Below are 14,492 nucleotides of genomic sequence, written 5' to 3'. Positions count from 1 at the left end.
GACTTCCTCGCCGGGTGCATTCTCGCCCAACTCCGTTGAGCATGACAGGCAGGCAACTTATCAGGCAGCGTGCGACTTCGCAGACAACTTATCCATGGAGACGCTACTTGGAGACCCGCTGCCCGGGGGCCAGAGCCACGTCCAAAACTTCCCATGCGTCAAAAAACCCGCAAAAAGGCGGAAGAGGCCGGAAAATGACGATCCGTTAACTGATTTGGGACAATTTCATGGGGGTTCAACACGTGAAATTTCATTTCATTGTACTGATGTTTCATTTTATCCGTAGCTATCATGATATTCTCATGCCTTGATTCATCTCAACTTACACATAAGCATTTATTACTTGACTCCTAATGCTAGCTAAGAGAACGTACTCAAACATGGTTTGCATCATCGCATCCCATCACGAACACGTCTATATATCATAGTGCAGTCCTTCTGGCCTCCCATATCAAATACTGCTATCTGTCTCCGGCATTACCAGATCAAACACCAACATTCATTCCTGCGACTTCCGACACCACGACAGCATAGGCCATTCTAGACGGATCTGACACAAATCTGCGGTAAAGCACAACACCATGAGGGGACGAGCGCCGCTGTATGCTGCGTGCTATAACGGGCTGCGCCAGACGAGCGTCCCACACATCAGGGGCGGGGCGGCTCCCGCCCGGGCCGACCGCCTTCACGTGCTTGGGACCGCCTCTGACGGCGATCGGGACACGCCCCGAGCTTCTGCAATCTCCAGACAGGTGGCGCGGCGAGGCCAGCACGATCACCATGACATCTGGCGGTGGCCTGACCAGCGGCCTTCATCCTCGCCCGGGGTCACCTGGGATTCGGCCTACCGCAATTGGAGGAAGCCCGTGATGATGATACGCCGTTGTGTCCATCACGTGTGCATCACATTATCACACCATGTCATAATGCCCGGGCCAGAGGGGGGCCGTGTGGACGTCACTGTCCCGTCCGCCACCGTGGTGATATCACTGTCCCGTGATGACGTCACTTTTCCAGCAGCTGCCATGACGTCGCTGTCCCATTGCACGCCGTGGTGACGTCATTATCTCGTCCGACGCCGTGGTGATGTCACTGTCCTGTCAGCCGCCGTGATGACGTCGCTGTCCCGTCAGCCGCCGTGATGACGTCACTGTCCCGTCAGCCGCCGTGATGACGTCGCTGTCCCGTCAGATGCCGCGGTGACGTCACTGGGCCGGCAGGGGCCGCCGCACGAGGCCGGCTATCCGCACTCCTTCGCCCTTGGCCGCCTGCAGGTAGCGCGTGGCCAGCGGCGGCGGGCTGCAAGGGATTAGCCGACGGTCAGCCGGGCGATGGCCGCGGCCGGGGAGGTGCCGAAGCCATCCGGGCCGGCGGCGGCGCCCGGCAGTGTTGGCCACACTGGTAACCAGTCCCCACGAACCGAGAACGGAATCGGTCACGGCAGCTAGGTTGGCGCAAACCCTCCTGACGAAACAAAGGTAGCATTCTCCGCTGGGGTCATCAGTAGCCTTACATCCCAGCCAAATCTACAAAGGGCTGCAAACGCGAGGTCAACGAAGGGTAGCCGAGGAGTGCGTGGACGCGTCGGAGTTGACATCGACGTCAACGAGGGATTGTCGAACACAAGTCCAATTACCGTACCATCTCTCAGAGTCGGGAGCGACAGTCACATACTGATATGATATTTGTGCCACTTTGTCTTCAGGCGGGCTGACGGCGTCCTTCAAATCTTAGACATTTTATTCTGAACAGTTTACGACGGTGTATTTGGTTTAAGGGCATCTGCTTCACACAGCCTACTTCGTGCATGCTGCAACGCCTACCCACAAGTTACCTACTACCCACAAGGCCGACACAATTCATCGGATGATTTCGTCTGCGGCCTGTTTTATCAGACGGAACGGCGGAAGGTTCAGCGCGCCGCACAATGCTACCCTGGAGCCTGTTTAACCAGACAGAATAGTGTCTTTCCTTAGAGAACGGAGGCGGCAATGCCATTCACAATGCCCGGAGAACGTCGGACAAAGCCCAAAGCAACTACTGAACACACAATAATGCCTCGATGATGAATAGTTTCGATTCCTGGAAGGCATAACACGCTCCACCAAGTAGATGAGTAGACGCAAATATTAGAGGCAAACAAGTAGCATGAAAATAACTGGCTTACTCTGCAGATGCATTCTGCGAAGAGGGTGGCGTCTTTTTCTTGGCTGGATTGGTAACAGTGGCTTTGTTTCCGCTTGTTTCCGGTCTGATAGTGGCCTGAAAAACCAAACGCGACAGGTTTAAGTGTGAGACCACGAATAAAAACTGGTTGATGAACTCCAAAAATGGATTCACAACCAGTGCCTAAAAAAAACAAACATAAAAGCAAGACAGCCGCAGTTTGCAGCCCAGTCGACATCGCACCCGACAACAGCATCTCGGCAGATGGCAGCACTGACCGGCACAGGTGGCGCTGCGATTGTGTCGGCCGGCGGCTCGCGCAGTCGGGGCGCGCTGACGCCCGACATCGGTGTGGAAGTGCTGGGCGCCGAGCCGGCCGTGGTGCGCAGTTCTGCCGACAGGGGCGCTACCGTCGCTCAAAACGGGCAGTCGCGCCAGAGGCATGTCAACATACAGGAGAGCGAAATCACAGGCGGTTTTAGCTTGATTTTATTTTATGTGAAATGGATACATCTCAGCAGAGCAATAACGTAAGGGACGCATTAATCTAACATCTTCATCTAACATGTTTCCGGGTAGAAAAAACTTTTGATAGGAGAGCAGTTGCGCAGTCATCAAACTACCCGGTTGACTGAGTCACTGCACACTTAAAAACAGCTTGACCTCCAAACGTGAGCACATGCGGATTACGTTAGGCGTTGTCTGCATAAGAAAACCACCATCTGAAAAAACGCGGAGTGAGAGCCAGAAAAGGCAGGAGCTTGCGACAACTTTTAGTTAAGTTTAGCATGTTGCTTAAACTGAGCTCTGAAGAGTGACACTTTAGGATTAGGAGTACTATACAAAATAACCGGATCAAGCCATAACGACTTGACGCAACAGAGTCCTATTTTCTCACTCTCCCTTTGACTAGAAACTGTGCCGCCGCCGAACACAAGTGTACTGACCTCATCGTCATTATCAATTTGAGCCATCTCTGAACGCCTTTCGTTACCGCTACTGCATCCCACCAGTACTGTTGTTACAGGGGTAACATGTCATAGACTGACAACTGGGCTTTGCAATGTTGGTGCACTGTTTCGCACATTCATCGAAACAGAACAACGTAAAACCCAACATCTGCAAACCCGCCATGCATCGGTGGGGCAGCGCTGGTCTAAGATCGACCGCGACCACCGGAGCGTTCTCACCTGATGGTAAGGACAGCGAGCCGTGCTGCGTCTGGTAGAAGGCGACCACCGGAGCGTTCTCACCTGATGGTGCGGACAGCGAGCCGTGCTGCGTCTGGTAGGTGACCGCCGGAGCGTTCTCACCTGATGGTACCGACAGCGAGCCGTGCTGCGTCTGGTAGAAGGCGGCCACCGGAGCGTTCTCACCTGATGGTGCTGACAGCGAGCCGTGCTGCGTCTGGTAGAAGGCGGCCACCGGAGCGTTCTCACCTGATGGTACCGACAGCGAGCCGTGCTGCGTCTAGTAGAAGGCGGCCACCGGAGCGTTCTCACCTGATGGTGCCGACAGCGAGCCGTGCTGCGTCTGGTAGAAGGCGGCCACCGGCGGCCGGCGCGGCTGCGACTGCAGCTCGTTCAGCTGCTTGTTCAGCCAGTTGATCACTGGGAAAGGCAGCACGTGCCGGTGAGCGTCACGCCCGACGGCCGCGAGCGCAAGCCTCCTGCAGGTGTGTTACAGATGGCGCCACACACGTCACAGGTGGTCCGAAGAACGGCCAGAGACCGAGACGGCGACTGAGAATCGAACCCGCACCTCCAGCGTGGTATCCGAGTGCTCTCCCAACTAGGCTTCCGATAAGACAAACGGTAGCGCCACTCTGTGATGCCACACAACCAGCAGGACTGGACTGGACTGGACTGGACTGGACTGGACTGGACTGGACTGGACTGGACTGGACTGGACTGGACATGGACAGGACAGGACAGGACAGGACAGGACAGGACAGGACAGGACAGGACAGGACAGGACAGGACAGGACTGGACTGGACTGGACTGGACTGGACTGGACTGGACTGGACTGGACTGGACTGGACTGGACTGGACTGGACTGGACTGGGCTGGACTGGACTGGACTGGACTGGACTGGACCCACCTTCATGAATTTCATAGCAAAGAAAAATAACAAAAACAACATCGACAATTATCATTCGATAGGCATGACAGGGTTGGCACCTAACTTCGCTTTAACGCGATAAATTCCAACTCCACCTAAGCGCGCATGGTGTTCATGCAAACTCCCGACTTCGAGTAACGTAGTACAACTCCAGACTCGAATCTGAATAGAATCCTACGCCGAATCGGATCGAACCGAATGAAATGAACCGAATCGAACTCTAGATCCGATTCCAACTCCCGAGGACAGTTCAGTCCCAGAATGGACTCGGACGTGCTCGATTCCGGTGACAAGAATGCAGAGCGCCAGCCGCTCTAAGCACTGCATAAAAGCCTGCATGAAACTTGTGTTTCTCTGATACAAATATCTCTGAACATAACTTCTACAACTGATGTATTTACATATGCGTACTATCCGTGCATGCTGGTACCCTCATTCAACTTCAAATCGACTCACTGATGGTTCCGAGGCCTCAGCATGAACTCCAAGTCATAACGGTGTTGTCTCCAATTCTGTGAACATTACCTTTTGTCCCCCACACTGTTGGTAGTAAAACACGTGTTTTGCCCCAGTAGCGGTCCCCACATCCCCGGTAGCGATCCCCGAGATCCCCCAGTAGCGGTCCGTAGCACATGGCTACATCCACACCACGCACCGTTCTCGTTGGTCTTGTGCAGTTTCTGAGCGGCCTCGAGCTTGTCGCGCAGCTCGGCCAGCTCTGTCTCGAGCCGGCTGCGCTCGGCGAGGCCGGCCGCCTCGCGCGCCGTCAGCTCGCGCTGCCGCTGCTCCAGCGTCTGGCGCGCCTCGGCCGCCTCCGTCAGCAGCCGCTCCTGTTCCAGCGCTATCTGACTGCGCAGCTTCAGCTGCCCGGCACGTGGGCGAGGGCGTCACGCGGCAGTCATCACACGGCGGCGGATCACATGAGGAGCAGTCACATGGAGGTGAATCACATGAGGAGCAATCACACGGTGGCGGATCACATGAGGAGCAGTCACACGCCGGCGGATCACATGAGGAGCAGTCACACGGTGGCGTATCACATGAGGAGCAGTCACACGCCGGCGGATCACATGAGGAGCAGTCACACGGTGGCGGATCACATGAGGAGCAGTCACACGCCGGCGGATCACATGAGGAGCAGTCACACGGCGGCGTATCATATGGGGAGCAGTCACACGGCGGCGGACCACATGAGGAGCAGTCACACGGCGGCGGATCACATGAGGAGCAGTCACGCAGAGGGCGGATCACATGAGGAGCAGTCACGCAGAGGGCGGATCACATGAGGAGCAGTCACACGGCGGCGGATCACACGGGTTCATAGTGGTGGCTCATCCCATGGCGTGCACAACTAACAGACAAGCCATGCAAGAAACACTTTTATAAAATATGACTATACCAATTCAAGCATCCACATAGAATCATGTAAACATCTTTCGATGGGCAGCTTCTCCGAAAAAGGCAATGGGTCGGTAGCTCCTGGCAGAAATTCACACTACCCCACAACACAAATCCCGTACCACAGAAAGTCGGGTGATGATGCGTCACAGGCATCCCCCAAGCACGGCAGCCGGCCAACGTACCTTAGCGTGGTGTGCCTTTGTCTCCTGCCTGGAGCTTGCGGATGATGTCGTTTGCCTTGAGCAGGTCCTGCGACACCGTCTTGACCGTCTTCTCACGACGGGTCAGCGTGGCTTGCAGCTCCGCCACCTGGTCCTCCAGCCGCTCCTGTGGCGTAAGGTAGGGTAAGGGGAGATCAGATAAGGTGAGGTGAGAGGAGGTTAGGTGAGGGTGAGGTGAGGTGAGGTAAGGTAAGGTGAGGTGGGGTGAGGTGAGGTGAGGCGAGGCGAGGTGAGGTGAGGTGAGGTGAGGTGAGGTGAGGTGAGGTGAGGTGAGGTGAGGTGAGGTGAGGCGAGGCGAGGCGAGGTGAGGTTCAGGTCGGCGTGGCCCGCGGCTCCGCCACCTGGTCCTCCAGCCGCTCCTGTGGGGTCAGGTAAGGTAAGGGGAGGTCAGACAAGATGAGGTGAGGTGAGGTGAGGTGAGGTGAGGTAATGTAAGGCAAGGTAAGGTAAGGTAAGGTGAGGTGAGGTGAGGTGAGGTGAGGTGAGGTGAGGTGAGGTGAGGTGAGGTGAGGTGAGGTGAGGTGAGGTGAGGTGAGGTGAGGTGAGGTGAGGTGAGGTGAGGTGAGGTGAGGTGAGGTTCAGGTCAGCGCGGCCCGCGGCTCGGCCACCGGAGATAGATCACATGGGACACAGACAGCAAGGACACCGAGCGAGGCCACGCCCACGCTTTCCACGAGAACGCCGGCGGTGTAAGCCTGGTCTGAGACGATCGGAGCGCCGTCAACTGTCTGAAGTGAGCTGCTGAATCCAGGGCCAACCGCGGCCACACGCCCGGCCAGACTCGCCTTGCTCTGCTGGGCCGCCTGCTGCAGCTGCTCCTGCCGCTGCAGCAGCTGGTGTTTGTCGCGCACCTCCGTCTCCAGCACGGCCACGCGCGTGCGCAGCTGCTGCACTGATGGTCACACGGTGGGAGCCCGGTCAGCACCGTCGCGACAGCTGCCACACAGAGACGCCACTACACCGGGCAGCTGCTGCTCCACAGCACTGTCGTAGGTCCGTAAACCATCATTAGGACAAAATAAATCGAAGATTATCAGCCACTTCAATGGGGTTCTAAACCACGTGTCCTATTACTTCCAACTCTACGACGCCGCCCCCCCCCCCCCCCCCCCCGGAATCCAAATCGCTGACTGTCGGGCCCGCCACTGACCTGACTTGCTCTTGCCGTGGTACTCCTCGTCCAGCGAGGCGTTCTGCTTGCGGAGGCCGACCGCCTCCTGTTTCAGCTGTCGGTGTTCAGTCTCCAACGCCCTCAGCTGGCTTTCCAGCTCTCTACCAACGCGAGAGGGTGCTTCAGGTGAGTAGCTCCCCACTCAGGATCGGCGAAAAGGTCTTCAAGCAGTCTGAGCAGCAGTTGGGTTTATTTCGTCTCACTGTACCTATTTGGTCTAATCTACGCTGGCCGAATTCCCTCCTTTTTGCTTGGCGGTACGTCCCAAACTGAAACAACCCACGGATATGGCTGCCTTCACATTCGCAGCTCAGGAGAACCAGCCGCGAAGTTGTGGGACAGAACAGACGGCGGTCGCGAACCACGCACCTGCAGTGCACCTCCTGTTTGTACTTGGTCTCGGTCAGCTGGCGGCACTGCCGGTCGAGCGCGGCCGCCCGCTCTTCCAGCTGCGCCGTCTGCTGCTGCTGCTGCTCCGCCAGCCGCCGACGCTCCGTCTCGTGCTTCTGCTGCTGCTCCCACAGCGCCTGCTCGCGGGGAAGGACGGGCGTCAGCGGCCGCCGCCGTCCGCGGCCGCGCCGGCGGTCGCAGGCGGTGAGGCTTCACTGTCTGTGTACACTGCATGGTGATGGTGCTGGCCACGGCTTCACCGGCAGGCAATTATCAAGACGGAATCATGATTGGTGGAGACTTGGGCTGAAGACGACGTGCCGAGCGTGCTAAGGTTGAATGCAGCAGCCGCTCATGCAACTCGTCACCACAAAATAATCAGTAGTTCTATGATATCCCCCATGTCGTCACACCCAGACACTGCAAGCAGATCTCCTGACAAATCAGCGGCACGTGGCAAGGGTCAAGATCAAGGCTAGTCGTCTGATAGATGAACACGGATAGTGACGCGTACACGTGTGCAGCGCACGCCGGCGTTAACAGGCCAGGGGTGAAGTCACCCCCCCCCTCGCTTACCTGCCGCGCCTTGTCCCGCTCAGCCGCCAGCTGCTGCTGCAGCTGTGAGCTGCTGGTGCTGTTCAGCTGCTGCAGCTCGGCGCGCAGCTGCTCCAGCTGTGAGCTGCGCTGGGCCAGCAGCTCTTGCGTGTGCCGCAGCTGGGAGGTGTGGCTCTGCTCGGTGCTGGCCTGCCGCGCCCGCTCGCGCTGTAGGTCCTCCTGCCAGCGGCGGCAGGCACCGGTCAACCCTCTCGACTACGTCATAAACGCCCCAGCAGCAGGTCCGCCTCTCGTTAGCGCTACCACGTGGACCGGCTAGAGGAGAGACCATGACACATATTGATGGCATGGAAGCTGTCAATCGGATCAGCAGAGACGGATCATGTAGGGCTGGGAGGTGGACCACCTGCACCAACGACATAACCAACCACGAAGCTCGCGCCACTGCTGGCTGCGACATCCAGTCAGCTTTTCGACCAGGCCATACCATCCAAAAAAGAGTTTTAGGCGATTCAAGTTTGGTGGGGGAGGGGGGAGGGGGGGGGCAGCCGCGCACCTTGAGCGCCTTGATGGACCCGGCCAGGTACTGCCTGAGGTCGGCGTCCGAGGCGGCGGCCAGCTTCAGTGCGATGTGCGACAGCTGCCGGAATGGGTTGACCTCGACCACCTCGAGCAGCGCCTCGCGGTCGTGGCCGGCCGTGTCCAGATGGAGACAGAAGCGCGGGCTCTCAGCGCCGGCCGCCGCGCTCACACACTGCTCCACCAGCTCGGTGAACTTGCGCGGGAACTGGGCGAAGTCGACCAGCAGGCCCTGCGCCGAGCGCAGCAAGCTGAAGCTGTCCTCCCGCAGCGTCAGCAGGAAGTGGAAGAACGGGTCGTCATCGCATGTCAGCGACACCTTCAACATCTGCAATGCCGAGTGAGGCAGAAGTGAGTGAGGGTTGATGTGTGAGTGTTAGACAAATGCAAATGACAGTCTCTTGGTATGTGAAGTCAGCTGGCAACCCTATGTGTCTGCCACTTTCACTTCCCTTTCAACAGCAACAACTGACACATGCTATTTAGAGCTCAAAACATGGCATCTCAAATGATCAACTCATCCAGCACTGCAGCTGCTACTGCAGCAGCTGCTCACCTTGTTGGGTGTGTTGATCATACCAGTCTGGTCCACCTGTATAATGATGTCCTTCTTCTCTGTGTCTTGCCCATGCTTATGCAGCACAGGACAGCGAATCATTTGACCGGGTTCCATTTCAATACCAAGGTGCTAAGTGTTGTTTAACTCTGTTAAGAAATCCACTTTGAATAGGGCATCACAGGGTAACCACTCAACCCAAAAATTATTGTGGAATATACCAGCCACAAAGGCAGACTGACCATGCTAAAACAGCCAGATTTTAGTGGGCAAGAGTATAGGAGAATCAATAAGTATGATAATTTGATTTCAATGTCTGTGACCAGTAGGCTTATTGGAGCCATGGTGTAAGGCATAGGGTTAACATTTTGAGCAGTCTGTACATATTTGCCTGATACCAGCCAATGCATAACTGTCCACAAAAAATAGCTGTGCTGTGTGTGCCAAGAAGGTAATGGTAATGTGTGGACATCGACATACACCCTAAGGTCGGGTATCACCTCCGCACTTATGACATCATGGTATACCCTGGCAAAAAGCAGACACTAATGGGGAACAAAGATTCATTCTCATGATCTGAGCAAGCCACTATCAGGCCAAAGGCAATGGATACAGCAAAGTAATGCTAGAATCTTTCCCTCCAGTATGTGTTGATCAAGTTCACTATCTGATGCAAGCAGACTTGAGCTTGATTCCAGGTGCAAAGAATTGATTTTGAGTATAAGCAACAATGCATGAACTCGGTAGTAATCAATTCAAGATTCACCTATGGCGGAACCAATTTTGGTAGCAGCAGTTTTAAAGACATATTCTATGACATTTAATGGCATAACAGGACATCTGTAACAACATTATACAAACATCAAATATCTGATTTTTTAAAATAAACTTGTCTGAATGGTTTGTATGGGTGACTCTGGGTTCATAGTACCTGCTAAGCATAGCTTGTTATATGTACCTTGAACCCACCACCCAAGTTGTGCCGTCCAGTTCAACGGATAATTTTGCCTCTACCCTTGTGCCAGACAGGCTTTGTTAGTAAGACAACTTAAATCCATTTAGTGGACATACACGCAGTCAGCCTACAAAAAGATCCTGTTCCCTACTTTCTGCACATATTATTTCATCACAACTGCATTAAACTAACACTTAATCACTCACAAGATAATTTCAAAGGAATTAGTTACCATCCTGACTCAATGCACAATAAGTTGACTCCAAACCTATTTCTGAACACCTGGAGCATCGATCAATGCCCTTGATGTCATCTCATTGTATTTTTGGTTACGACAGTAGTTAGGTCTGCAGTAAAACCCAGTGCCCCAGAAAAACCTCCTCACTCATCCTGTTTTTCTTATGCCCTACATATGGATATTATGCATACATAGACAATTCAAAAGGTGAAATGGCGATGTTTCAGCCATTTGGGGTATGACATAGCTAACAGCAATTATTGCAAAGGGACCTTCGTCCCCATCAACGAGCGTGACTGGTAAACTCTTAGTTACACTCAAACCGTTCAATAAAGCGGCCAGCCAGGCAGGAAATACTGTACGGCAAAAAACAAAATTTCCAGTTTTCACCTATAAAAATGCTACATTTCCCGAACTGCCACCGCGACGGGAATCCAGCGCCGCACTCTCTAACGCCGCATCATCAAATCCAAAATACGCGGGCTCTGCGCCGAGATCGGTTGTTTCGGAAAATCGTAAACAAACCCAGAAATAACAACGGGGCGGCATGAATATTCTGCTTGATTCACCTTTAACTGCCCACATAAATAAATGCATATCGCAAGTTTCTCAAATTCACCATTTCGTTTGTTTGCTGCTCGATTGTTTACAAACTTTCTTTATGTAAAGTAAGCTAGCGCAAGGACTATTAGAAAAGTGTAGCTAAATTCTTATATGCTCATTTCACAATGTAAATGATGCAAAGCTATCGTAGGATGCGATAACCTCACCTCAAACACACACACACACACACACACACACACACACACACACACACACACACACACACACACACACACACACACACACACACACACACACACACACACACACACACACACACAGACCTCCGACCAGTGTAAATCACTGGCCCGAGCTTTTTAGTTGGTTGGGAAGTAGGTCCTCAGGCCCACACCGGGGGGCAGAGGGCACGTATCCCCCTTCAGGTTCCAAGGGGCCCCGCAGGCCCCTCGGAACCTACTGTTAAGAACGAAATTTGAGGGCCCGAAAAGCTCGAAAAGCCAGCCAGGGGTCTCATTCAGTGGCCCGGGCCCACAGGGCCAGGCACTCAAATACCAGCTAGAAGGCCCTGCGCGCTGATCAGGAGCCCACTGAGTCAATAAGGGCCCATATTTCGGTCAGATGCCACCAGTAACGCACGGTCGGCTTCGTGGCGGCATGGGCCTAAGGGCCCATTTCCCAAGCAGAGACAAAGCCGGAGCCAGCGATTTACATTGCTCGGTGCCCCGCGGCCCCTAACAGGGGCCCTGTGTTATCAAGGGGCCCCGAGACGCCCAGAGGCAGTATTCGAGGAGGCCCGAAGGGCCTAGAGGGTCCACCCGGTCCGAAAATCAAGGGTCCGACTGGAGGGTCAAAGGGCATAAAGAGCTGGTCGGAGTCTTATTTAGGGACCCAGACCCGCGAAGACGGACCCTCAAATGACAGTCAGAGGGCCCTTTGCACCGATCGGGGACCCTCTGAGTCGATATAGGCCTATATGTCGGCCAGGTACCACCGTACAACATAGGCGACTCCGTGTCGGTATGGGCCTGAGGACCTACTTCCCATCCAACTAAAAAGCTCGGGCCAGTGATTTACACTGGTCGGAGGTCTTGTATCTGTCAGGGGCCCACAGTGCCTAACAGAGGGCCCTGTGCTCGTAAGGGCACCGAGTCTCGACCAAGAGAAGTGTTTGATGAGGCCCAAAGAGGGGCCCGGGCGGCCCACCGGACCTTACAATTAAACGCCCGGTTGGAGGACATACGGATCCGAAGGTCTGACTGTACGTCACATAAAGAATCGCAGCCCGTAGGGTCGTGACCTGAAATATCAGCCAGGGATCCTTTTGCACCGTTTTAGCAACCCCTGAGACAACGCAGGCGTCTAGGTCGGTCAGGGACCACGAACACCGAACAGTCGGCTCCATGTCCGTCTGAGCCCTTGAGACTCATTTCCCAAGCAGAAACGAGACCGGGGTCCACAATTTGCAATGTTCGGGGTTCCTGACACAATGATCAAATCCTGATCCCGATCCCAATCCAACAAATCCTGTGTCGGTTGAGGGCCACAATGTCAGATAGGTCTTGGTCCTGTGGCGGCAAGTGGCCCCGAGTCGGAGCGGTGTTTGAGGGGACCCGAAGAGGGACCGAAGGATCTCTCAAGACCAAAGATCAAGGGCCCGGTGGAATGGCTAAAGGGTCCAAAGGGCTGGTTTTAGGTCACATTAAGGACCCCTGCCCATAGGGCCATGATCTAAAATGTCAGTAAAATGATCTCTTGCACCGATAAGAACCCTTGAGAGAAAGTGTTCTTCTATTTCAGCCAGAGATCACGAACAGCGAACATCCAGGTCCGTGTTAGTCTGAGCTCTGCGGGCCCATTTCCCAGGCAGGGACAAGGCCGGGCCCGCGATTTATGTCGGTCCGGCTCCTGTATCGCTCAGGGGCCAACAGTACCTAACAGGGCTTTATGCGTCAACAAGGGGCTTCGAATCAGTCAGGGGAAGATTCGTTCAACAAGGGCGGGACGAAAGCCCGAATGGAGGAAGGTCTCTTGAGTCGGTCGGGCCAATTGGACAATTGAAGGAGACAAGAACTTATGATGAGTGCTCACGTAAAGGTGATGGAATACTCCTGTGCCAGTCAGGGCTCGCAATACCAAACGGTAGGCCCTCCAACCCTTTTCCAGCACGGGTCCGTTAAGCCCAACTGGAGTCTATGTGCCAATTATCTAACCACCTGCGGTGAGCGGGGTTGTTGTTGCGTTAATGACGGTTCATGCGTCGACCCGGCGTCAGCTGTGCGGATCAAGACTCCCCCGTCAGGGAACGAACCAATGTGATATGATGCATCCCTCTAAGAGCCTTCGGATCAGCCAGGGGATGCCGTCCCGTGTCGCCAGAGTGACGACTGGAAAACACACTGCGGTGCGATAAAATGACCCCTCAGCCCTCGACCGGCAACAATAATGTGCCCCGTGGTGTTTTATTCAAGGGACCCCTGTACCGGAAAGAAATAAGTGATCTCATTGGCGTTGGCATGGAGTGGTCCGAAATAAGTTCAAAACGCACAGAGCCATCCCACGTTTCCCTGAGAACGTTCACTGTTTTATAGAATCTACTGGTGAAACCAACACCACCAAAATGTTTGAGCCTACGCGTCGGATTCCGATAACGTAGTGGTTCATGCGCCAGCGTTAACCACAGCGCGGCTGGGAAACCACAGGCATGGGGTTCGATTCCCCGCGGTGCCCGCCCTTCCCACCAGGGTGAGAGGCTAGCGGCGCCATGCTGCCCCGGCAGCTGATTGAGTTATGAAGCTCCAATGACAAGACCGTAATGTCGAGGAGCGGGGATAGCAATGACTTGGGTCGCAGTTTTCGTAAAACCGAACGGCGTTGGTCACTGCAAGTAACGCCAGGGGACGGGCGCCGACCGCGCAACAGTGGCCATAGTAAAATGATGTTTCTCAATGTACTTCAAACGTAATTCGCGCAGTTCAAAGGCTAAACTGGGGGAATCTTTTTACAACTTTGAAGATATCCTTTTGGAGAAATTAGCAGATGCAGCAGCACAAATATACATTTTATCTTTACTCTTCCAGCTCCACAAGCGGATTCTAGCACCATTTCGCGGTGCTGTAGACCAATACCTTTTTGTCATCAATCTAAAAACCGCACAGGTAATTTATAAGTCCGGAGCATCTCTAAATCTACCATTTGGTCTCCAAAAGCGTTCAACGTTACTTCTTTCAGATACGTCACTTTCTTCGTCCACCTGTTGGCCACGGCCTAACGTGGGCCGCAGGGCCAACGCTCCGCGGCCTATGGAGACAGTAACGCCTGGTGTTGAGCTTTTGTTTCTAAGAGATGCGAGCGCGCATGCTTAAATCTACGTTACATGATTTGTACGAGTTATCAATTCTGACTGAATGTTGAAGATATCCAGACAAACATGGCCTGGCCATGCTAAAACAACTCGTGGACCCATTTTGATCTTCGATCTAGTCTTGCTATTTCTGTATAACCCAGTTAAAGATTCTGCCAAAGTTTTTGAGTTCTATCGGTTTAAAAAGAGCCCACTGGACCATTGTAAAATGAA

At 54.3% G+C, this 14,492-nt stretch overlaps 1 protein-coding gene and 1 long non-coding RNA gene across 2 annotated transcripts; both read right to left on the bottom strand.

The window, feature by feature from the left end:
• Positions 1–340: 340 nt before the first annotated feature.
• On the bottom strand, positions 341–2,483 carry LOC119107058 (uncharacterized). Its single transcript, XR_005095190.1, has 3 exons — positions 2,445–2,483; positions 2,168–2,262; positions 341–1,299 (listed from the first exon to the last, which is right to left on the bottom strand). It is a non-coding gene; the product is annotated as an uncharacterized LOC119107058 (long non-coding RNA).
• A 374-nt stretch (positions 2,484–2,857) lies between these two features.
• On the bottom strand, positions 2,858–8,933 carry LOC119107356 (spindle assembly abnormal protein 6 homolog). The gene is made up of 10 exons (XM_037230782.1): positions 8,583–8,933; positions 8,129–8,245; positions 7,451–7,497; positions 7,061–7,182; positions 6,762–6,802; positions 5,900–6,016; positions 4,944–5,010; positions 3,669–3,776; positions 3,357–3,605; positions 2,858–2,868 (listed from the first exon to the last, which is right to left on the bottom strand). Exons 1-10 carry the CDS (start codon positions 8,931–8,933, stop codon positions 2,858–2,860), a joined length of 1,230 nt encoding a protein of 409 aa, XP_037086677.1.
• Between the last annotated feature and the right edge of the window lie 5,559 nt (positions 8,934–14,492).

The sequence above is a fragment of the Pollicipes pollicipes genome, unplaced genomic scaffold (assembly GCF_011947565.3).
Source record: "Pollicipes pollicipes isolate AB1234 unplaced genomic scaffold, Ppol_2.1 Scaffold_6686;HRSCAF=7923_pilon_pilon_pilon, whole genome shotgun sequence".
NCBI classification, from domain to species: Eukaryota; Metazoa; Arthropoda; class Thecostraca; order Pollicipedomorpha; family Pollicipedidae; genus Pollicipes; species Pollicipes pollicipes.
Note: the sequence above shows the minus strand (reverse complement) of the source record. Positions and strands in the feature narration are given on the sequence as shown.